The following is a 23334-nucleotide window of genomic DNA, read 5'->3' as shown; positions in this document are numbered from 1 at the left end:
CTAAGACATCTATCTGCATTAGAAACAAAAATTACTTGTTAAGGTTTTGTGTTTTTGCAGTGCTATTCAGACTTTCCTTTTGTAAAAGAAAAACACCGTTCAAAGTTCTGTGCTACTTTGTGTTTGTCTAACTCCAAAAAAATCCCACTAAAATACACTGATGCTTGCAGTTGTAACACCAAAAAAAAAAAAAAAAACGAAAAGAAAAGAAAAAGTTCCAGGGCTGCGAATGCTTTCCCAAAAACCCTTTATGTCAAACATGGATCGAACTTTAACCCCCCTTAAAAAAGTGAAAGAGTAAAGTAGATCCAGAACAACAAAGCTGCAGATCTGACTGATGAAAGCTTGTTTCTACTTTCTGGGTTTTACGTAAACAAAAGCTGAAAGTTGTGAGTCGGTGCAGATCGCACAGCTACTTCCTGCTTTCACTGGTCCGGCTCCATCGCGTGTACAGTAAGCTCCAGAAATAAAAGACATAGATCCGAAGGAGGTCTGGACGCCCCCTAAGAGCAGGTGTCACTTTTAACAAAAGGCACTGTGAACGGATGCAAATAAAACCAGGAGAGGGAACCCAAAGGGAATCGGCTCACTGGTTTCCTTCAGAACTTGGCTGCTGGCCACAAAAGTACGTCGAGGTTACAACGAGCTCTGGTTGAAACCGTACAAAGAACAAGAGGTCGGAAGGATTTGACGTGAAATGCAAGACATTCCTGGGAGCAGACACAGCGGCTCCCGAGGCATATATAACATATGGGAATCTGTTTGTTCGAATATTAAAAATAATGCGGAAACAGGATGACGAAGAAGGACTTGAGGGAGGAGGCGGAGGGGGGGCAGAAACTTTCAGTTTCCACATGCCTGCCTTAATGTTTCCCATATTCTTACATGGCTCTATCGGTAATGCCAATAACTCCAGCTATCTGTTCATCTCTACATGTTCGTACTTTACGGGTGCGTAAAACGCGAGACGGGGTTTTATCTCGGGGATCTCGCTTGTGCTCCTGTAATTGGCTTTAGCTCTCCGTCTCGCCGTGGACGTTCTCCATGTGGACCTTGAGGTAGTCGTTCCGAGTGAACTTCTTGTGGCAGAGCTGGCACTCCGCCATGGGCCGGTTGGGGTTGTGGGTCAGCTTGTGTCTGCTGAGCATCTTCTTCAAGCTGAAGGAGAGGTCACACACCTGCAACACAGGACAAATGTGGGCTGATAGGGGTCATGACAGCAGCAAACTGAAGAGCTAGAAGAACTACCACTTTGCAGAAGTACTCGTATCCCTTGAATGTTTTTGCATACTGTCACTTTACATCAGGAGTTTCTTTAGATTTTATTGGAATTTTACGTGACAGATCAACACAAAGAGACGCTGGATTCTGAAAGACGTTTAGAGGTAAAAATGGTAAAAGTTCGACGTGTTTGTGTTACGTCCTCCAGTTTGCCCGTTTTCTTTGCACGTCGGTCAGACTGGAAGGAGAGCATCCTTAACGATCAATTTTAAAGTCACAGTTGGACTCAACCAGTTGCTATTAAACGTCCCTCGACTTAAGAGCAAAGGAAGTCGTTCTTCCTCCGTTGTTGCTCCCATTCTCTGGAATAAGATACCCTTCAGATTAGATCTGCCCACAGTCTGGGTCGTTTTAAATCGCTTCTTAAAACTTTTTTTTTGTTGGCATTCAAGTGAGGTCTGACACTGTGACTTTTCTGTTGTGACTTTTATGTTTTCTTTTCTCTTCGTCGTTTTATTTTATTCAGATTTTATATCTTTCATGTACTTTGGTGCAGTTGTTACATTTCTTCAACCTTCCTGTCTCAATGTTTCTTAGTTAATTTTAGGTATGTTTTACATTAAGCCTCAGATTAATATAAAGCTGCTGGATTTACGCTGAGATTACATTAGACACAAGTGACTTAGTTTAACTAATGAGGTGATTTACAGACAATCTTTCTGCACTTGATTTTATTTAAACAAAAACAGATTAAACAAAATCCGTGTCAACGTTTGTGCAGCAACATTTTTTCTTTGTGCCGCCACGCTTTGAATGATATCGATAAATGTTTCCAGAGGTCATCAAAGGTCCACCAGCTCCCCCACATTTACAGAAGGAAGCATGTTTGGTGTCAATAAACTAGCGCTACAAAGGAGGACAGGTTGACCTCTGATGACCTCTGGAAACTTTTTCTTTTTTTAGTCTTAAAAATGACAGCGGCACAAACTAAAGTTTTTGCTGCTCAAACGCAGCACTGCTGATTGACACCATATTTAATTTGAATTTGTAAATGTGGATTGGCCTGTTGAGCTTTAATGGCTGCTGGAAACATTTACTAATATCTTTAAAATGATGGCGACACAAATTAAACTGCTGCTGAACAAAACCAGCACGGTTGATGGACGCCATGTTTATTTGGTTTTGTAAAAGTAGCTGGGTCAGCTGACCTTTGATGACCTCTGGAAACATAGAGATATCTTTAAAATGATAGAGGAACTATTTGTTTTTTGTTTGTTTTTTTCAGCACAAACCAGCACAAAAGCAGCACTGTTGATTGACACAATGTTTAATACGACTTTGTCAATGTGGACTGGCTGGTTGACCTTTGATGACCCCTGGAAGCATTTATTAATATCTTTGAAATGATTGCGGCACCAATGAAAATGTTTGCAGCACAAACACTTGACACCAATTTAGTTTCATTTGAAGAAGGTGAAGGAACAACTTCAGACAGATTTCATCTGTATCATGTGAGCTGTTTATTTCCACTACAGTTTTGTTCCCCTCTGTTGGTCTGTTGTGTAAAATCCTCATTAAATCACATTGAGTTGGAAACAAATTATGAAGCAGTTCAAGGGTTAGAAAACTTTTGTGCTTCCACTTGCTGAGTTCTTTGGCTGACAGTGAGGTTTGGCTTCATAACAGTGACACAGGCTCATTTATAAAGAAGACATAAAGTATGAGAACTCCCCTCCTTCCACTCCCTTCAGGGATGGGAGAGATTGTACGGCACTTCAACATTTATCCTAAATAAGTCATTTTACACTGATGACTCCTCGCGCTCCCCTCGCTCCCCCCCATATCAATCAGGATAATCCAGCATTGGCCGGAATACCGTTTTGACATAAAGCTGGGAGAATCTCAGCATGCGTCCTCGGCTCCCATCTGCGAATTACATTTGGAGAGTCAGACAGCACACATCTGTGGCTCTGCGGCATTAAACAGCCACTCTGATAGCAAAGCGGATCACATCGGATATCTACATCGACGTGTTACCTGGCTGTTGCTAAATGCAGCTCGACAATCCGCATAGCAGACCCAGCGTCGGCGGGCTATTTTTACTTTTTTTACAGTGACAGGAAGCTGATGAGCAAAGAGCCTCGACAATGTTTCGGTAGTTTTGCAGAATCCGCAGGCTCTCTTTTCACGTCCATAAAGTGCGTCTTGGGAGCGTGCGATCCCTTTCTGTCTGACTCGAACATAAACCGTCTCCTTTAATAAAATCCAAATGTCATTTCTGTTATTCCACTGGTTCTTAGGATCAGATTAATGACATGGAAATATCTCTTTTGAGGCTGGAGAAAAAAGAAGCCAGATGAGTGTTTGATATCTTTAGGGGGGGGCAGGAGGGAGCCTTTGTGGTGATGCTTAATTGTCAGTGAGTGGGACGCTGATTTTATGACATTTAAATAAAGCTGCAGATGAGTCTCTGGGTGGATGGAGTTTCTGCTTTAAAGCTTTCTGGGTCTTAAATTTGATATGTTTATTCAGGAACTGCAGTCTCCACCTTCTGCTGATGGTGGATCATTAATAAAAACACACACTTTCTATGTTTTCTGCTGTATATTGTACAGAAATAAAAGACCAAAAGACACAAAAAAGAGGTGGAACACATCTGCAAAAAAAAACAAAAACTAAATCTTACCAAGTATTTTTTTGTGTAGTTTTTAGTGCAAATATCTTAGTACACTTGAAATAAGACTAACTAACAAGTAACTTTTCATCAAGATATGAAGAGGTTAGAAAATAATTCCTGAATTTTGTTATTTTTATAAACATCTGTTCCACTACTACTTTTTTCACTTATGGGAAAAATGTCTTGTTATAAATGAAACAATCTGCCAAAGGACCTAATGCTTTCTCATCAAGTTTAGTCTTATTTCAAATGAACTAAACTCAACTAAACTTCTAGTGTCTTGTTTCACTAGAAAAAAGATACAAATATCTGGTAATATTTTGTGTTTTTGTAATGGGTAACACTTTATTTGAAGGGGGGTGAATAAGACTGACATGACACTTTCATAAACATGACATAACACCTGTCATGAACATGAATAAGCCTTCATGAATATTTATGACTGTTGTCATAAAGCGTCATTGGGTAAATTGTGACACTTTTAATACAAAGTTGACATTATTCAAAATGTCTTCGTTATGACAACTTGACATTAACCAAGAAATCATTACAGATATAAATTTGTTCTAAAACTATCACTGATTGCACTTTAAAAATTAGGTAACTTTATGTTATTAAAGGTAAAATTTAAACAGTAATGATTTCCTGGTTAATGTCAAGATGTCATAACAAAGACATTTTGAATAATGTCAACTTTGTATTAAAAGTGTCACAATTTACCGAATGATGCTTTATGACAACAGTCATAAATATTCATGAAGGCTTATTCATGTTTATGACAGTGTCATGACAGTCTTATTCAACCCCCTTCAAATAAAGTGTTACCCTGTAATGTATTTCCACTGGCAGATTATTATGTACTTATTATGTACACTTAAGTACTTTTTCATCAATACGAAGGATTTATTGACATAAATATGTTGTCATTCCTTGCTGAAAAGTTACTTGTAAGTTAGTTTTGTCTTATTTCACGTGTACTAAAGATATTGGCACTCGAAACTAGACCAAACAAACTTGGAAAAAGGTTTTGTGTTCTTGCAGTGTGAAAAGTTCACAATGAGCCGCATGAACGGATGGATAAACATTTTTTTCAGATCCACGTTTTTCTCCACAAATATCAAGCTAGGGAAATGTGGAAATTAACTTCCTGTTGACGACCTGCTGTTTAGCATCTCAGTGAAACGAGATAACTGTATCTGAGCAAACTGTTCCCTGCTATTGCAACAATTTCTGGTTTTCTAATTTTGGTTCAGAAGCCTTAAAAAAAACCCTCAATATTCAGAAGAATCAGATGTTTTAAGGTTTTACTGGCTTCGGTTACTCGCTTGCTGATTTGTAACCCAAACCCATTAGGGAAGTTTTGGAAATGTGTTTGGATAGTGGATAAGTGTCTTTGGCAAGGCCGTTTGCAAAATTTCATATGGTGGAGCCAACTGAAAGAAGACCAAGCCTTCAAAGGTCTTCTTTGATGCTCTTTCAATGAGGGAAAACTCTCCAGATCTCATAAACAGTAACTATCTCCATTAACATCAACGCTGAACACCACTGTTGTTAGTCATCTAACCTTAGCCCCCAAACTGTTCATACCCCTTGAACTTTTCCACACATTTACCACATTAAAACCTTGACCTAGCATGTATTTTACTGGGATTTCATATGAGAGACCAAAAGACGTAATGCTGAATGCAGAAAGAAGAATTCCACACCCAACAATGAAAATAAGACTAGAAGATGCAGCAAACGTTGGTCTTGCATTGACTTTAAGGGCTGAATACTCATCCACCACTTTTCCTTGGTCCATCACCTAGAATCCCATTAAATACAATGAAGTCCGTGGTTTTAACGTTACTCAATGTAAAAAGGTTCAGGAGACATGAGCAGTTTTGCAAAGCACGGCGATTGTAATCCCACAAGCACAGCAAGAATCCAGTGTCTCAGCGAGGTAAACAACATTTGGTCATATTTTAGCTCGGACTATTTGTTCTTACTTAAAGAAACCAGAACATAAGCCGTTACAGGTATTTAGCCTTTAGCCGCTCCGCTCGTTAGCCGTGGAAAGCTACGCTACTTAGGAGAATCATCTTCTGGAGTTTTAGGGAACATCTTTTCTAAGATTTCAAAGCTAAAAAAACCCCAATTCACCCGTGATATATATCAGAGATAACCGAGTCTTTTGGAAACTGTTAGTCACACTGAAGATAAAAAACATGTGCTTGTTCAGATGTGACTCCAAGCAGAAGTAGTTCATCACAGAGCTGACGAGTAAATCAGCGGTAGGAGCTCAGAGTCACACGGCCACGTCGTCAAGAATAGTATTTTTATCAAATTATCTGAAATTGTGCCCAGCGATTTCTTAGAGCTGCTTTTCTACAACTGAATTGTTGTTTTTGGTTTCAGTAACTTAGCAAAACGTTTTTGGGTTTGGGTGAATATTCACCTGATTAGTAGAGATGATTTTCAGCCTGAAGGTTTGGTTGTAAAAATGTCACAAACGGTGATAAAGTTTGGGAATTTATCGCATCATTTAACATTTATTGCGATAAATTTCTTATCGTGATAGGAATTCTGATTTATCCTTGTCACAATAAATTCTAATTACTGATGTTAAAAACTGTTTGTTGATTGTTAGCTTTACTATTTTCTCCACCGTTTGATCAAAGACAACATCAACAAATTTGAAAAATACAATTAAATGCAGTTACTGTGTGCAGTTTAGTGATATAAATCATACTTTTTTCTGACTGGTTTTCTAATGAAGACCTAAATAACTTTTTCTTATTGTCACTTTTTATCATTATCACAACATTTTGTGATAAATCTTTAAGTCCTTCCCAAAGTTTCACATTATAGAAGTTTCAAAACACTGACAGGAAATTCTGTTGCGTGTCTCTGCAAATAATTATTACTTCTGCAGTATTATAAGCAGAGGGTAATTTATCCCTCTGATCCTCTCAAAGTGTTTACATGAGATCTGTTCACTCTGCCCCTCCGGAGAGGCAAGATCCCTATCCGGCTCGAACCGAGCTCCGCATCTGGCCTCGTGCCAGAACTCCGTCACATTTCTCAAAAAAACAAAAAGCAAACAGAGACGAAAACAGGGAGGACTCGAAAAATGACGGGCAGTCTGCACTCACGTCGCACTGGAAGGGTTTCTCTCCCGTGTGCGTCCTCATGTGCTCGTCCAGCCCTCGTTTCTGGCTGAAGGCCTTGTTGCACTCGCTGCATTTGTACGGCTTCTCCTGCGGAGAGACGGGGAGATTAAAAGAGGGCACTCTGTATGACAGAACGCGGCCAGTTTTGATCACACATGGACGAAACCTGGAGGGAAAAGAACGAAAAGGGGGGGAAAAAAAGAGTAACGACACACACATGTTGGAGCGTATATGCAGAGAGAGAGGAAAACAAACACAGACATGCAGGAAAGATGTGGAAGTGTCCCAGGTTAACTTTCACACCCCGACCCCGATGCCTGTACGCTCGTGGAGATGGGAGACGGCCAACATGGGGACCATCAAAAACACATGGATTCCTAAAAAGAGTAAAGGAAAAGAAGGAACAGGAACTGGCTTTGAAGGTGTTTCTGAAAAGGTACTGGTTCCACTGGCAGATTATTTCACTTATAATAAGACATTTTTCCCATGTTATAAGTGAAATAATCTGCTACAGAAACTAGCACTTTTTCATCAAATTTAAGGACTTATTGATGTAAAAAAAAAGCTCCTATATCTAGTGGAAAAGTTACCTATGATCTAGTTTTGTCTTATTTTAAGTGTACTAAAATATTTGCCCAAGAATCTAGACCAGAAATACTTTATAAGATTTTGTGTTTTTGCAATTCAGCCAGAAGCAGCTATCTCACCGTGAGTGTGTTGTCACAACTATACAAGTGTGCGTGTGTAAGTGCGTGTGTAAGTGCATGTGTGTGCGTGTGTGTGTGTGTACAGTATGCATGATGAAGAGGGAGGACGATAGGCGTGTGCTGCTTGCTGAGGGGAAACGCCGCTGACACTTTAAAGACTTTCAGGAGGAACTAGAAGGAGATAGTGAAGGGCTGGTTCCCACTGCCGCCGTTTCTGACAAGTCTGGCTGATAGCGGAGGCTCTGCCCCATTTTGGGCTTAGTTGTCATGGGAACGGGGTGAAAGCAGGAAGCAAGGGTCCTGGGAAAGGCGCTATCATGTGGGTTGGGCAAGGAGTGCCCAGTGACACAGGAGACAAAGGGAGGTAAAGATCAGGTTCACTGCGTGTAGCGCCTGCGAGCGGCTTTAAGGATGCGACTGTTTGTGCGCATGTGACAGAGCGAAGGGGAGCCAGGGGGAAACAATGGAAATAAAGCCCCCTGTGTGTGAGAGAGAAGCCCTCCCCGCCCCACGGAAGCGGATTCTGTTCCGATCAATGTAATGCTAATTCCTACTGAAATCCCCCGGCTTTCACCAGAATCAGAAGTTTTCCACAACTCTGAAAAGTTAAAAGAAAAAACAATAAAACAAAAACGCATGGATGGACTTTTTAAGTAACACCCACAATGCACCACTGTGACCCCGGTAACATCAAACATCTGTACCTGGTGACCTTTGGCCTTCGAGCAGCTGTTTGGGCTACGACCTCTGACCCGACCTTTCACCTGAATACGACCGGTCTCCTACGAAGCGCACACTCAGCAAAGCGCGGACCGGGTCTTGTGTGTTCAGTCCCAGAGCAGCAGATCTTTTCACGTGACGCATTAACTATGCAGGTATTTGCAAAGCGGCGTGCGAGCAGGAAGCTGCTGCGCACCGACGGCCTTCAGGTCACCAAGAAACCAACAACCAAAAGGATTTTTTTTTTAGACATGCTGGCAACATGGCTTAAGGCGGTGTCAGCCTGTCAGGAACCCTGCAGGATTGATTACCATGTTATTGTAGGAGAAAAGCTGACTGGTCAGAGTGATGTAGTGCTTTTTCTACTGGGAGTGCAATGGGATCAAAGCTGCAGTGCATAACTTTTTTGAAAAAATTAAAAGTTTTTTACTTATTTGTTAAAACAGTCACTTTGCTGTGACACCATGAGACAGATAAACCAGAAAAAACTGAACTCTTCCACTTCCTCCTTGTGCTCCTTCTGCTGTCTGCAGAAAAACACAGCTTGGTCAGAAACAACCAATCAGAGCCAGGAGGAGGGTCTTACTGCCGTCAATCACCCTACCGCTTCCACTCTGCTACGTTAAAGCTAGTTCCCCACAACAAAGCCTGCCATGAATGCTAAGGCTAGTTAGCATAGAAACCATTTATTTGTTTGTCCACCGCTTTAATTATCGCATACACAAGGGTGATTGACAACGCTAAGACACTCCTCCTGGTCTGATTGGTTGTTTCTGACTGGGAGCAGTGTGTTTCTTCAATAGTAGCGCTCGGCACAGGAACTCAAACCTTTCACAGATTATCTGTCACAACAGAGTGACAATTTTAACAAATGTGTAAATAATGTATTTCTGTAAACTTTACATATTGCAGCTTTAAGGTAAAGAGGAACATTTCAACCATGACAAAGTTCAAATTATAACTGGTTACAATGATTTGTGACTCTGTGAATCACATTTGTTTCATCCGATGTTCTCGTGTAAAGACACGTGATTTTCTGGAAGAGCAGTGAACAAACAGAAACTTCTCGCTGTTTGACTTGTCGTATTTTAGCTCGGTTCAGAGGAAAGTGTGCAGATGGAAAAAGTGCACTGATTTGTTTACAGCCAATTAGGAATGGCTGACACTACATCATCAACAATCAAGTTTTAACAGGAAACGATACGATGAAGCATCTTTGACCAACATGTAGGTGAAACTGGGAGCACGGCACATTGACGAAGCTAAAACAGACTTGGAGGTCTGTCACAGTAACACATTTTTTATGGATGATAAATTGTCCCAAAAATTACAAACGATAATGTTGTCATTTTGAGACCATTTTCAAGTATTAATAATGCAAGTTTGCCCTGTCAAAGACTGGTAACGTTTAATTTTGCAGAGATTAATTCATACTGGAAGTGGGAGACATTTTAAATATGCAAAATAAAAGACAACCAAACCAAAAACAATAAATAAAAGGAAATAAAAACCACACACAACAGAAACTATAAATAAAAGGGTTTATGAAGACTCTGTATATTTAGAAAACATATTTTGGTATTTATAGTTAAAGAGATATCAATATTGGGTCTCAAGATTTTTACAAAATGCATGGATCATAAATTAGCCATAATGTGACTAAAATGCGGCAAGTCTAACTCTAATTTCCTTAAACCGTTGTTTAAAGTTGTCAAAATGCCACAAGTGATTGAAGGCTTTGTTTCAAAAACTTTGTTTCATCAGTCAGAAGATCTGATTGAATCACATCCATTTAAAACTGAAATTTAAAAATGTGAGACAGTAAAACCAGAAGCCTGATATCTGCCATGTTCCTCCCAGGTTTGCCAGAGATGTGGTTTGTTGGATGAAACACACGAAACCCCGGCCTCATCCATCTGAAATCATGTGTTCATTAACGGTGAGCTGCGGCTCCTTCGGCCAAATGACATTAGTTTCTTTTGGGGTTTTTTTCCCCAACAGTGACTTCATCCGGCTCTGCTGTTTGTAACTGTTCAGCCCATATTTTAGAGAACTGTGAGCAAAGACAGGTCTGGGAATATTCAGAGCAAAAACATCAGTCAGTCTAATCAGCAGCTCACCGCTAAATTACATCTGCCTGTTTCTACGGAGACGGACGACTTGAGTGGGATACCTCCGCTGTTGACACGCTGCAACAGGCAGGGCAGCGCACTGTACTCTGGACAGCATTAAAAACGGGAACAAAACGCTTCAGTGAGCAATGCTGACAGGCTGCAAATGTCACAGTCAAACTGATGATGGAAATATCATCTAAAACACATTTTATGTCGATTTTGTCATAAGTAGCACACATGTTCAGATGCTTAGATGGCTAGAGAGTTTTGTTTTGGCTAAAAGCTCAATAAGTTGAAAACTGATGCCGAGGAAGGAGCAGCATGTCCCAGCTCTGGAAATAAACTTGTGAGAAATGAAAAGCCTGCCTTTAATCCTTTAATTTCTCCCACCCTGAACACTGCCTCTCATTATGTTTACTCTACATCTTCATTTAGTTTCAAAATCAAAGGAAAAGCAGAGGGGAGCAGTAGAACTGATCTGATATCGGATATCGGATTGAGGCATCTTTTTAAATGGCAAAACTGCTGAGGTGCACATTTTGTCAGCCACCTCCAAAGTGATGCGTGCAGCAGTGCTTGGCATAGTAATTTTAAAAGAAATGCTGCATATTTTTGAATTCATGGCCACCAAAATGGGTGTTTTTATTGTTGTATTGATTACATTATTTTTTCCCCCCAAAAAATGTGCTTTTTACCCATAAGAACAATTTGCCCAGTAAAAGAGAATACTGCAGCTTCTGTGTACAGATAGCTCTCGACGTAGAGGATAAAGCTCTCCAGAGAGCAGCTGAAACTCTAGTCATTAAAGTTTACGATGTTCAAAGCAAATCACTCAAGTTGCTCTGCTTTTAGCAGACAGCAGTTTTGTTTTTGTTTTTTTCAAACAGAAAGCAAGTTGGTAAAGTTTGTCCATAAATTATCACCTGGAGCCACACTGACATGTTTCGAGCTGATTCACCAGTGAGTCCCACTAAAGGTTACATTTGCAACTTTGTCATTTGCATCAGATTTTGTAACACGCATGTTATGTTGATTCATAACATAAAGAAAACTAATTTAATTGTTTGCTATTTTCCACTTTAATAACGTGTTCACCATTGATTAAAACCTGTAAAATTAGAAGGTAATGAAATGGGGATGATTCTTGTTGGAAACTCAAAAGTCTAATAATTTTTTGAACAGTGAATGCATCATGACTCTTCGATAAAGAAGCTGTCACTGAGAGAAGAAACAACATCAGGGAGGTGTTTGAAAAATGAAGCCAGGGGAAGCAATGCAAATGCTTCCTCTGTCTACTTTCTGTACAGGATTTACGCAGAGAGATTGCGGTTTACACTAGCTAGCTAGCATGGGTATGTTAGCATTGAGTTAGCGGGAGCCTCAACCGTCACAAATCACACGCAATGAAGATGTATGAGAAAGTTCCACAAGAAAAACAAACAACATAAAACATACAAAATTAAGACAAAATTTAAGACCTGTGATTAACATTTAATTGTTTTTAAAAAATTAAATTAAGACATTTTAAGACCTTAACTTGATTAGATGGACTTAAGGCATTTTAAGACCTTTTAAGGATTCACGAATACCCTGCATAAAAAGCATGACGAAACTTACTGTAAGGAAATCAAACATACCCGAGTGTGGGTGCGGATGTGCATCTTCAGGCCGTCGTTCTTGCTGAACGCTTTGTCGCAGTAGGGGCACTGGTACGGACGCTCACCTAAGACATGAAAATCAGTTAGTAACACTCCAACTGTAAAAGAGTATTTTAGGCCAAACATCAACAACTGCTTAAACTACAGCTCAACAAAAAGAACATCTCTTAAATAGCTCCATCCCTTTCTTTAAATGGAGTTGCTAAAAAGCCCACGAATGAACATGACTGAGCTGGATGTGTGGAATAGATCATTCTCTCATCAACTTTCCACTGTGGATCTGAAGCTTGTGGTGGTTTCACTCTGTGGCTTGCTATCTGAGCTCCAACTGGCCAGGAGTTTCGGAGCACATTCAAAGATATCTGGCTTCTCCTGGCCGGATCAAAAGCAGTCCAGTCGAAGTCTTATAGATCCTATCTGAGCGCACGCTGCAGATGACAAAGAGAAAGTGACGGGCTGTCAGTCAAATGGCCTGCTGACACATGGATCTGTTTACTGTGTGCTGATCCACCGGCCCGATAAGAGTCCCAAGAGCTGATTGCTAATACATAGAGGAGAGCAGAGGTAATAACCTGCAGAACTGTGCAGAAATTAAAGCAACACGAAGCTGACCCCCAAAACAGAAATGACTTAAAGATAAGAAAACGTTGTTTCAATCTTTCCAAACTGATGTTCAAATCAATCCCTGAGTCAAAAGAATAAAAAAATAAAACTGGTAAAACATTCATCTGTCGAATTTACCGTTCTGGTTAGAAGTTTGAATCGTGGCCAAGAATATTAAGCTAATTTACGAGTTTGATTTTTATACCTACAAACTGAATTATTATGTAGATTAGAGATTATGAGACTTGCCAATGTTTGAACCGCATATGTTTGAAATTATTCTTAAAGGTTTCGCTCATCCAGCTACATGCACGCAGACAGACTCAAATATCAACACAAACCCCAAATAAATTTTGGATGGATGACGTTTAACAAGTTAGAGGAAAAACTACACACTTTTTGTAGAAATGAGAATAACCCTGTCTGCTTATTTGACCACTGAGAAAACACAGAGTTTATTTAAACCAGCCGGTTTCCAGGCGCAGTCTCAATTTTTTTGTGTGTAGCCTGCTAATTTTTGAATACCGTTGGGGCATTATCATTCCAGAAGCTTAACATTAGCCTTTTTATTCACTACAATAACAATTATAACAAAGTGTTATTTGTCTTCCACAAACTTTTATTCAATCTGTACTTTGAGAGCAAAGTGAAGCTAAAGTTAAACGTCAGTCAACAAGAATAGTTAACGAAAGTGTTTCACAATTAAACCGACAGTCACAACGCAAACAGAATGATGTCATCAAAATAAATAAGAATGCAGAAATGAAGAAGTAGGGTACAGCCCAGTCTTGAGGGGTAAAGTGAATGTTTGATCCACTCTACAATTTACCTTTGACCTGGAAATATTGAGGAAAACCTGGCCGGTTGACCTGAGTGCTCTCTACAGTGTGTGGATGTATCATTTACCAAGCATAGTGGTGGCGCCGTTATGTGATGGGTCTGTTTCACTTCCACTTGTACTGGTGAGTATCACAGTGTCAAGAATAAATAATGACAAATGTGGTAGCTTCACTTCAAAACAAGACAACATGGCGGACAAAGATCCAAACACTCAATCTAACTGGGTTTACAAATGGATAATGGAGGCTACCAGTGGGCTTCAGGGGAGGCTTTGAGCTCCGTGTATGGACTGGGCCAATAGGTGGGTGTGTCCCCACATACAAACCAATTCAAACCAATCCTACCAATTCTGACAAGACGTTGGATTGAACATTTTAATTTGGATGTATAGTGAGCTTGGGTATAAAAAAAATTGGCTTTATTGATTAGAGAAAAGTCCAGGTTAAATTCAGACCTTGTGCACCTTTAAAAGTAAACCACTGAATTAGCGATGAAACCACTTCACCCAGCGAGAACAATGGTTTAAATGAATCTTTAACAGCACAAAATTAGAAGATGAATTTCTCACTGGTTCCATGTTCACATACATAAAATTAAACACACTGACATAAACATTTCCTTAAACAGAAACATAATAACCTATTGTTGCTTAGTCCCTCCCTACAACAATTTAATCTCCTGCCTGGTTTGTCCGACCATAATCTGTCTTCAGTGACTCGATGTTGAGGAGGCAAGCAAGTAATTTTATTGATGGGGGACATGTGCTGCCCTTTTAAATAAGAAGGTTAATTAGCTGTGTTTCTTTGGGATTCAAAATGCAAACATGCTCATTAGATCAGAAAACCCATTGTGGGAATATATGAGAAGATTGATATTATCCCAGGTTATAAACACGGTTCTTCTGGAGGAACATTTTTTTCTCCTCAGGTTCAGATTAGGTCCAATCAGAAACCCTGAAAGGTTGATCCGATAGCACAGGAAATATTTAGTGGAAGTTGTTTTTAAAGCTGTTTTATGAAAAGTTAAGCTCAGGAAAAAAATAAGAAAGAAAAATCATGTTCAAGGACTTTATCCTGACACTTCATATTTACGTCCTACAAAGCACGTCTGTCAACAGAAAAGTTACAACAGCTGTCATGTAGCAGATATACAAGTCGACTTCTAAACCCACCCACCATAAATCCCCCACAAGAGGGCTTCAGAGGAGCAGCACCAGTGACACCGGGTAATAAAACGTGCAGCCTCAGGTTAATGTGGAAAGGGTTAACGTGGCATATGCGGTCTGATCACACGTAGTGAAACATGCGCACGAGGATGGCTTGGAAATCCGTCCCAAATCCCTCTTACCCCCACAGCTCGGCAGGAGGGTTGTGTTTTTTTTGTTTTTTTCTTGTTGACAAACAGCAAAATCTGAATCCCAGATGTGTTTTGAGAAAGAAGACGGTAAATCTTTGGTTATATGTAGCATGTGCGGTGTCGGGTTAAGGCCCGGCGTTAGCCTCGGGCAGTCCTGTTGGAGGCATTACCGCGCTAATGGCATGGTGTGGCAGCGTACTCTGCGGCTTGGAGAGCGTCCCTCGCAGGAATCTGGCTATTGTCAGCTAATGCAGAGCACACACTCCAGCCTGCAAATGCAAGTCTACACACCAATTCACCTACTTAACCTATACACTCTCTGGTTCTGAACATGTGTGACTCATCTGGAAAACCCAGGGAGACAAAGTGACGGGATTCGGTGTTATATAAGGAGGCCGTTTCCGCAAGGAGCGTTTGAGTAAGCCACTCAAGGCTACTCGAGTTTACCGCTGAAATGGTTGAGCTTGGAATAAAACCCAACCTCTTAGCTGAAACAGGAAACAAACAAATGCTACTTGGAAAACTGCGGCGTTCCTCCAGCGTCGGTGTCTGTCGAGCGTGCCAGACGATGCGTGTCTGTTCTGCTGAGTGTTACTGTAACTAGAAACCCCCCCCCCACTTATTCTCCAGATTGAGCCAGATTGTTTGGGGATTACGAAGGGTGGCTGCGAGCGCTGAGCCGGGGCTTTATGTGGGCCGAGATGGTAACTGATTTAGCATGTGCTGAAACTGTACACCGCCTCTTTGACCCTGGGTGTCTCCCCCTCCTGCCTCCCGCCCCCCCTGCTGCGGCCCTCACACCCCTAGTCTGCTAATCGATCCGTTTGGCACAGGCTTGTGTGTGTCGTATGTGTGTGCACACATGCGTGTGTCTGCGCGTCTGGTTAGCAGATGGTCGGCTTTTGTCATTTTGCCTGCCGCCTTGTGTTCGTGTTGCGGAGAACCCTTTGTAGCTCCGAGGCTCCGGATCTGAAAGACATTAGCGCTGTCCGTCAGAAATTAATTCTGGGTTTCCTCCGGTTGAAGCAGACAGTGACCCTCCACTGTCCCGGTCCCTCCGCCCTCTGCCTCATGCTGTCAGGGGCCACGGAGGTAATGCGATATAAGCGTGCTGAAGATGATAAGAGATTCCCATTGTCCCAAAACCTTCACACTTGACCTTCCTGATGAGGTCAGAGCGTCAGAAGATTTCTCCGCTTTCTGAAAGTGCCTGTTTAAAGTTGCTTTGGTGAAAATGCTAGTCACCTTTGATCTACATGTAAATCCAGCTGTTCTCTGAAGGCTCCAGAGGTTTGTTAGAGGAGAGCATGAAGGCCGAGGAGCAAACGGCAGGGTTAGGGGCGTGAAAACAACAACGCGTTCATCTCATACAGCACGTTTCAGTCCATCTTTTGAAACTGGAAAAGGGCATGACACAGTTGAAAACTGACCAAGAAAATGGCCGCCCACCTAACACTACAGGCCAACAGGGCTATTGCAACTCTCAGAGAGCTGCAGAGACCAAGCGTGAGAATCACAAGAAATCCTTTAAGAAATCCTCAAATCTAGCTGCAAGAATGCCACTGTTGCCTGGTTTGTCACACTTTTCTGTTTCGAAACATCAAACCAATGTAAGTATTTAGTCAAAGACACCTTTTAAATGAAGTAGTTTATTACTAAGGGGGAAAAAAAATCCAAACCTACATGGCATTGAGTACATGGGACTGGCTGCCCTTAGCAGCAACAACTGCAACCAAGTGTTTGCAGTGAGTCTTTTCCAGCTGTGGAGGAGTTTGGAGCTCCTCATCTTTACAGAACTGATGTAATTCAGCCACTTCAGAGGTTTTCACAGCATGAGCGTGTTTTGCATGTCATGTCACAGCATCTCAATAGGATTCAGGTGAGGATTTTGACTAGCCCACTTCAAAGTCTTCATTTTGTTTTTCTTCAGCCATCCAAAGATGGAACTGCTGGTGTTTTGAATCATTGTCCTGCTGCAGAACCTGAGCTGGCTTCAGCTTGAAGTTGGCAACAGGCAGCCTGATGTTCTCCTTCAGGATATTTTGGTTGACAGCAGAATTCATGGTTTCATTTATCACAGCAAGTCTTCCACGTCCCGAAGCAGCGAAAAAAGCCCCGGAACATCACAATACCGCCTTCATGTTCGAAAGTTGGTGTCTTGATCTTTATCTGAAATCCGGTGTTACTTTCACGTCAGACGAAACAGGACAAACACTTTCCAAAGAGTTCGGTTTTTGTCTCATCGGTCCACAGAATGTTTTCCTGAAAGTTTTGTGGGGGTCATCAAATTTTAGGAAAAACCGGGAGGATTTTGCTCAGCAGTGGCAACTCTGCCATATTTTTGGGAGCAATCACTTCTTCACACAGGATCATGTACGTTTGGATATTTTCCTTCCTACTAACGAACAGCTTCATTTAAAAACAACATTTTCTGTTTATTTGTGTCGTCTTTGACTAGTAATTAAATCAGTCCAGTGTTCAGGTCAGTCTAGGAAGTGGCTACAGAAACCATTCGACTGTGGTGGAAGAAAACAACCTTAAAGATACACAGAGAGCTACAGTTTAACCAAAACATATCCCTGTGCTAGAATGGCTGAATACAAAAGGCATTACCACACTGCTTGGATTTTTATTTGTAAAAGAAATATTGAAATAAAACTGTGACCGTTTTCCTTCCGCAACGCAATTACGGACTGGTTTATGTTGTTCCATAACAAAAACCTGATACAATGCGTCGCAGTTTGCGGTTGCAACACGAGAATTTGTGGAAAAAGTTCAAGGTGTATAAATACGTCTACACGACACAGTAATTGCTGCAGATCTGAAAAAAAAAAAAAAAAAGGGGGGGGTTCTCAATCTCCGTACACAAAACAGGCCATAATCATCAAAGCAACAGCAAATAATTCAGGATAAGTTGCTTTTGCTTCAGAAGATTGTAACCATGACCACAGCTAAGACAAACAAAGTCATCTGTGAGTAAATAACTCCAGAGTTCTGCCAGATGTTAGTTGTTTTGGGGCAGCTGTTCTGTTGCAGACTCACTTGCTGTTTCAAAACATTTTTAAAAAAATGGTGCCGTATAAATAGCCGCCACAAATACGACTTGGTGTACAGCTCTGAAAGTACGCTCAAAACAATAATTATTGCAGTTTTTCATCCAATGTTTGGACAAAGAACAGAGAGCTCCTTATCTCAGGCCGCAGAACAATCTCAGCAGAAAATGTACAAAAAACATCTTTTTTTTTTCTTTCTTTGGGTCATTTCTATAATTATACAAATATATCAAAATTCACATGGCAATGATTTACTCATGTTAAAAAAAGGCTGCACCGCTAGCCTTTGGTTCGCCGAGGCTCACATCAGAGCAAATGTCAGCGAACCACCCCTGATTCAAACCCGGGCTGAGGAAAAGCAGACACCGGGATTTCCCCGCCCGCCCGTCCGCCCCCCGCATGTAAAAAAAAACCCTACTGTAGACAACCTGTTAATAATGCAATATAAGGTTTGTCTGTAATTATTACCCGGTGGTTGGTACCGGTGGGAATCCGGCCCTTTCCACTTTCTGTTTGGGTGTGAAACAATGTAACATAAAGGAGTGTTTACGTTCGCCAACATATGGCTTTATTCAGACATGTCAGGACCTCGGTGGTGGAAAGATCAACACGCGAAGGCGAGCGCTGCTGAGGGGAAACTGTAAGAAGATGAAGACTTTTAATGATCGCTTATGGATTCTGAACATAAATCCACCACCGAATCTCAGGCATGCCACCGTCATCGAGACCACAAAGACCCCCCGGAGCATGTTTTTTTGTCTCGTGTATCCTTTTAACCCCTGTAATCAGTTTCACTGTTTCCCAGTTTGAAGCCAGATATGACCCTTTGAACCACATACAAGCACTGAGACTTGTTTTCACCGGAGCTCCTTCCTTCGCTCACGCAGCTGGCTTTGACTAATGCTGAAAACATTGAAGAGGAGGCAGCGGGTGTGATCATTGTTGAGGTTGTCTAATGTTTTTCTTTTTTGTTTTTTTTACCCAATCAGCTGTCTCCGTTTCATCTCGGGGGGCTAAATATTTTTATTGGCTAATTCAATATTCAAAGCATTTTCATAACAGGTCTAAATTTACACCCTGAGCTGTTACAGAGTGTTCATACCCCTTGAACTTTCCACTTTCCCTCACATTGCAAACATAAACTTTGATGTTTTTCTTTGGGACTGAAAAGTCTGAAAAGTGTGGCGTACATTTGTATTCATTCCTTGAGGCAAGACTTTGTACAATCAACTTTCAGTGTAATTAAAGCTGCAGGTGGTTTGAGGGCTGTCCCATCTGTATACATGGAGATGAACATTTTTGTCTGGAAAAAAAAAAAGCAGAAACTCAGTTGGGCTTTGATTTAGCTGTTTTAGCACGAATATGCTTTGATCTAAAGCATCTCACCATACGTCTGGCTGCATGTTTAGGGTCAGAAAATAAACCTCTACCCAAGTCATCACTGAAGGTTCGCTTCCAAAGTTTCTGACTTTTTTTTAACTCTAATTTAAGACTTTTAAAGACCATTTAAGACCAAGACAGAATTTAAGACCTGTTTCTCCACAGAAATGTACAAATTTGGGGATAAATCTGAACTAAATCATGATAGATGCAAAAAAGCTAGACAGCTATCTCGCTAACTAGCAAAGCTATGCTAGCAGTTAGTCACAAAAATGCAAGAAATACAACTGAATGCAACTCAAACCTGATGGAAAAGTTGTGCAGGAAAAAGAAATAAAACATACAAGATTTAAAAGCCCTGTCAAGACAAAATGTGACTAACACATTAAAATCCTACTTACCTTTTTAACTGAATATGAGACATTTTAACGCCTTAATTGTAGATGCATGATTTTAAGACTTTTTAAGGCTGTGTGGACACCCGGGATATTCAGCTCCATTCTTCTCCCTGTCAACTCTGAAGAAAAGCTTTCTCACAGCATGATGCTGCCAACACCATCTTTCACTCTAGGCACGGTGCATTGAAGGTGACCTGCAGTTAGTTTATTATTATTATTATTATTATTATTATTATTTATAGTAAAAAGTTCAATCTTGGTCAAATCTGACCAGAGCACTATCTTCCACATTTTTGCTGACTCCGCATGGCTCGAGGTAAACTGCAACATGGACATTTAATGACTTTAGTTTTAACTATGGCTTTGTTCTTGCCACTTTTCTAGTGGGTGAATGACTAATAGTATTCTCCTTCCAGAGCTGTGCCGCTCCTCCAGAGACACAACGAGTCTCTCGGTGGTTTCTCTGATTAATGATCTTCTTGCCTCTCAGATTAGATGAATAAGCATGTTGTAGTAGGTGTGAAGTTGTATTGGACTCTTTGCAAACAGGTGAACCCTAAGGATTTTAAGTAAAGGTGCAACACAAATACAAATGTACACCTAGGACTGCTGCAATAAGTAATAAATCATATTAGCTTGATAATTTTCATTCTGATGATTGATACTTCTTGATTGATATTTTTAGAGAGTTTATAATCAACTTTATGGTTTCTGTTGTGTGCCGTTTATTATTTCCATTTTATTGTTTTTGGTTGTGAATATTTTGGGTAATTTAAAATATCTTCTAGTTCCAGTATGAAGTGTTCTGTACAAAATTAAATGTATTCGTCTTTGAGAGGGCCAACCTCCATCATTATGCCATTATTATCAATAAATTGCTTGAAATTTGTCTCAAAACAACAATAATATTGTTTATCGCGATAATTACAGGTGTGTAATCCATCAACATTTGTTATTGTTACAGACACACCACATTTCAAATTTATATTTGTTAAAAATGGAAGAAAAAAAAACATTTATTTCATTCATCTCACATTTATGCAACAAAATACAAGAAAAAAATCTTAGTAGTGAAAAAGCTTTATGGATTTATGCTGTATGCATATTATTTACACCAAGCATCTATCCATGCTGACCCACATCGGCACATCGCAGCTCTGACAGATGTTAGCGGTAGACGTGTCCTTATTCTGTTCCTGCTCTCTCAATTTGTAGGAATCACTGACATAAACATTCATAAGCCTCTAAATGCTCTTTCTAGACGCCAAATATGCGCAAAGACATCGAAGTCAAACTGGGACCCCTCCCCAGATTAATTTTTCCATGAGCTGAAATACACACCAGTTTGTTGCACCACGGCTCACAGACCAACACTGATGCTAGCTGCCAACATGACATGTCCTATGATGTCAATATGACGGCGTGTCACTGGGTTCTGTCAACATTTCCCTTGGCAAAGATCGCTTTTAATGACCCCGCGACGGTTATTCACCACAACGTGGCACACATGGTGGGAAAGTCTGCTCTCACCGAGCTGTGATGTGAAGCGGTTGATATCTGCATCGCCGCCGGCCGGGCCAGAAAGAATAATTTAGAAAATGATAGAAACATCCATCATGGGCGCTAAGCTCCACGACGCCTCGGTCCAGCTTTTTCTGACAGCTCACACTTTATGGGTTGTCAGTGATCTCATAAAAACGACTGCTTTCTGAGAAGACGCCAGCCTCCGTGGCACTTCGGCTAATTTGTTCGAGCCCAACACGATGTTCTCTGACCAAATGAAACTGAAACGCGATCCAACTCAAACATACATGGCGTGCCTTTCTGTACCGCTCCGTATATTGATGTTGATCTTCTTTCAAATTTCCCTTTAATCTGTTTCACACTTCGCGAAGATCGCTTAGCCGACTCTGCTGGTGAAGCACCGCGGCGTTTTGCGTAAAGCGATAGGGGTGGGGAGGAGATCTCCGGGAAACCCCCAACAAAGTCCTCAGTGTTTAGCAGGTAAATAATCAATGCTGACTTGTTCCTGTGAAGCAGGAAGATAAACAAGATTAAACTTTCCTGTCTGTCATGCAGAGGAGCGGGAGAGGTGAGGGACTGCAACTCTGAGGGTGCACTGCATAAACAGAATCTTACCAAGTGCTTTTGGTCTAATTTCCAGTGCAAATGTCTCAGTCAAAACTAACTCACAAGTAACTTTTCAGCAAAACAGGAGATTGTTTTAAGTCAATAATTCCTTAATAATGATAAAAAAAAGTTCCACTGGCAGATTTTCTCACTTAAAAGATGGGAAAATATCTGGTTATAAGTTCAATAATTTGCCAGGGGAACTAATACTTTTTACATGTATCTTAAGGATTTTTTTTTTTTACTTAAAACAATCTCCTAGATCTTGCTTAAAAGTTACTTGAGAGTTAGTTTTGCCTTATTTCAAATGTACTAATATATTAGCTCCAGAAACTACAACAAAAATACTTGGGCTTTTGCCATGTGGTCTGGAAATAAAGGCATTTTTAAGCTTTATCTTCTTTTATTAGACCCATTTTTTTTTTTACAATTTGGGTAAAATTCAGGAGTCGTACCTGCAGTATATGTGTTTAGATGTATCATGATGTATAATATGATGTCAGGGTCACTGCTTTGGGAAGGAACAAGTTATTTCTCCCCTCATATAAAAAACAACAAACAAAAAAATAAACAACTACAGAACCAGAGGACAGATTTACAGCCAGTCGGGGTCAAATGTCGTGCGGCTGGATGCTTTCTTGGAGTGGTCTTTTCTCTGTTTGCTCCTTTCTTTTCTTTTAGGTGTTTCTTCGGCTCCCACCCCTCCCCCAGCATTCCTCGCTTTTTGTTTATGCCGTATAAATACAATCAGAGCGGCCTGCGGACCACACTGGTACACATTCTCTCTTTCTGTTGGTTTGTCCTTCACACGTACACATGTACGCAAACACACGGATCCGCCGTTGGCACGCACGCCCACACAAAAAAAGGAGCTGTTGACAAAGTGCGGTGGGCTTGTTAAGGGACCACCACTCAACACACGCAAACACTCTGACACAGTAATTGTACATGCAGCTGCAACGAGTGTTTAATGGGCTTTTATAAGACTTATTTACATGTGGAGCTGTGCATGAGGCTAGCTGATGAGTAAGTTTGGTCAGTTTTTTTTTTCTTTTTTCTTTTGATAAACTCCAAGCAGCAACATGGAGATGCTTCATCAGGCCGGTCTGTGGCCACAAATGGACAGAAGATGAAAGAGTGACGTGGCACAACGAGGCGCAGAAAAGGAAAAAGTTTACAGAGCTCTGAAAAAGTATTAATTTTGTCTCGTTGCAACCGCAAGTTGTACTTTATTTTTATGTGAGACACAAGTCATAATCGGAAAATAAAACTGCACATGAATTAGGAATTGCTTTCAAATATCAAATGGAAAGTAAGGTGTGCCT

General features: G+C 40.7%; 1 protein-coding gene across 1 annotated transcript in view; it reads right to left on the bottom strand.

The window, feature by feature from the left end:
• Positions 1-230: 230 nt before the first annotated feature.
• The window catches only part of prdm5 (PR domain containing 5), a 50795-nt gene continuing 27691 nt past the window's right edge, over positions 231-23334 (bottom strand). Inside the window, exons 14-16 of the mRNA XM_007550754.2 lie at positions 12229-12314; positions 7033-7137; positions 231-1178 (exon numbers count right to left, since the gene is read on the bottom strand). Coding sequence (XP_007550816.1) covers positions 1014-1178; positions 7033-7137; positions 12229-12314 — 356 coding nt within the window. The 3' untranslated portion in view covers positions 231-1013. The remainder of the gene's footprint in view (positions 1179-7032; positions 7138-12228; positions 12315-23334) is intronic.

The sequence above is a fragment of the Poecilia formosa genome, unplaced genomic scaffold (assembly GCF_000485575.1).
Source record: "Poecilia formosa unplaced genomic scaffold, Poecilia_formosa-5.1.2 Scaffold37, whole genome shotgun sequence".
In the NCBI taxonomy this organism is placed as follows: Eukaryota; Metazoa; Chordata; class Actinopteri; order Cyprinodontiformes; family Poeciliidae; genus Poecilia; species Poecilia formosa.
Note: the sequence above shows the minus strand (reverse complement) of the source record. Positions and strands in the feature narration are given on the sequence as shown.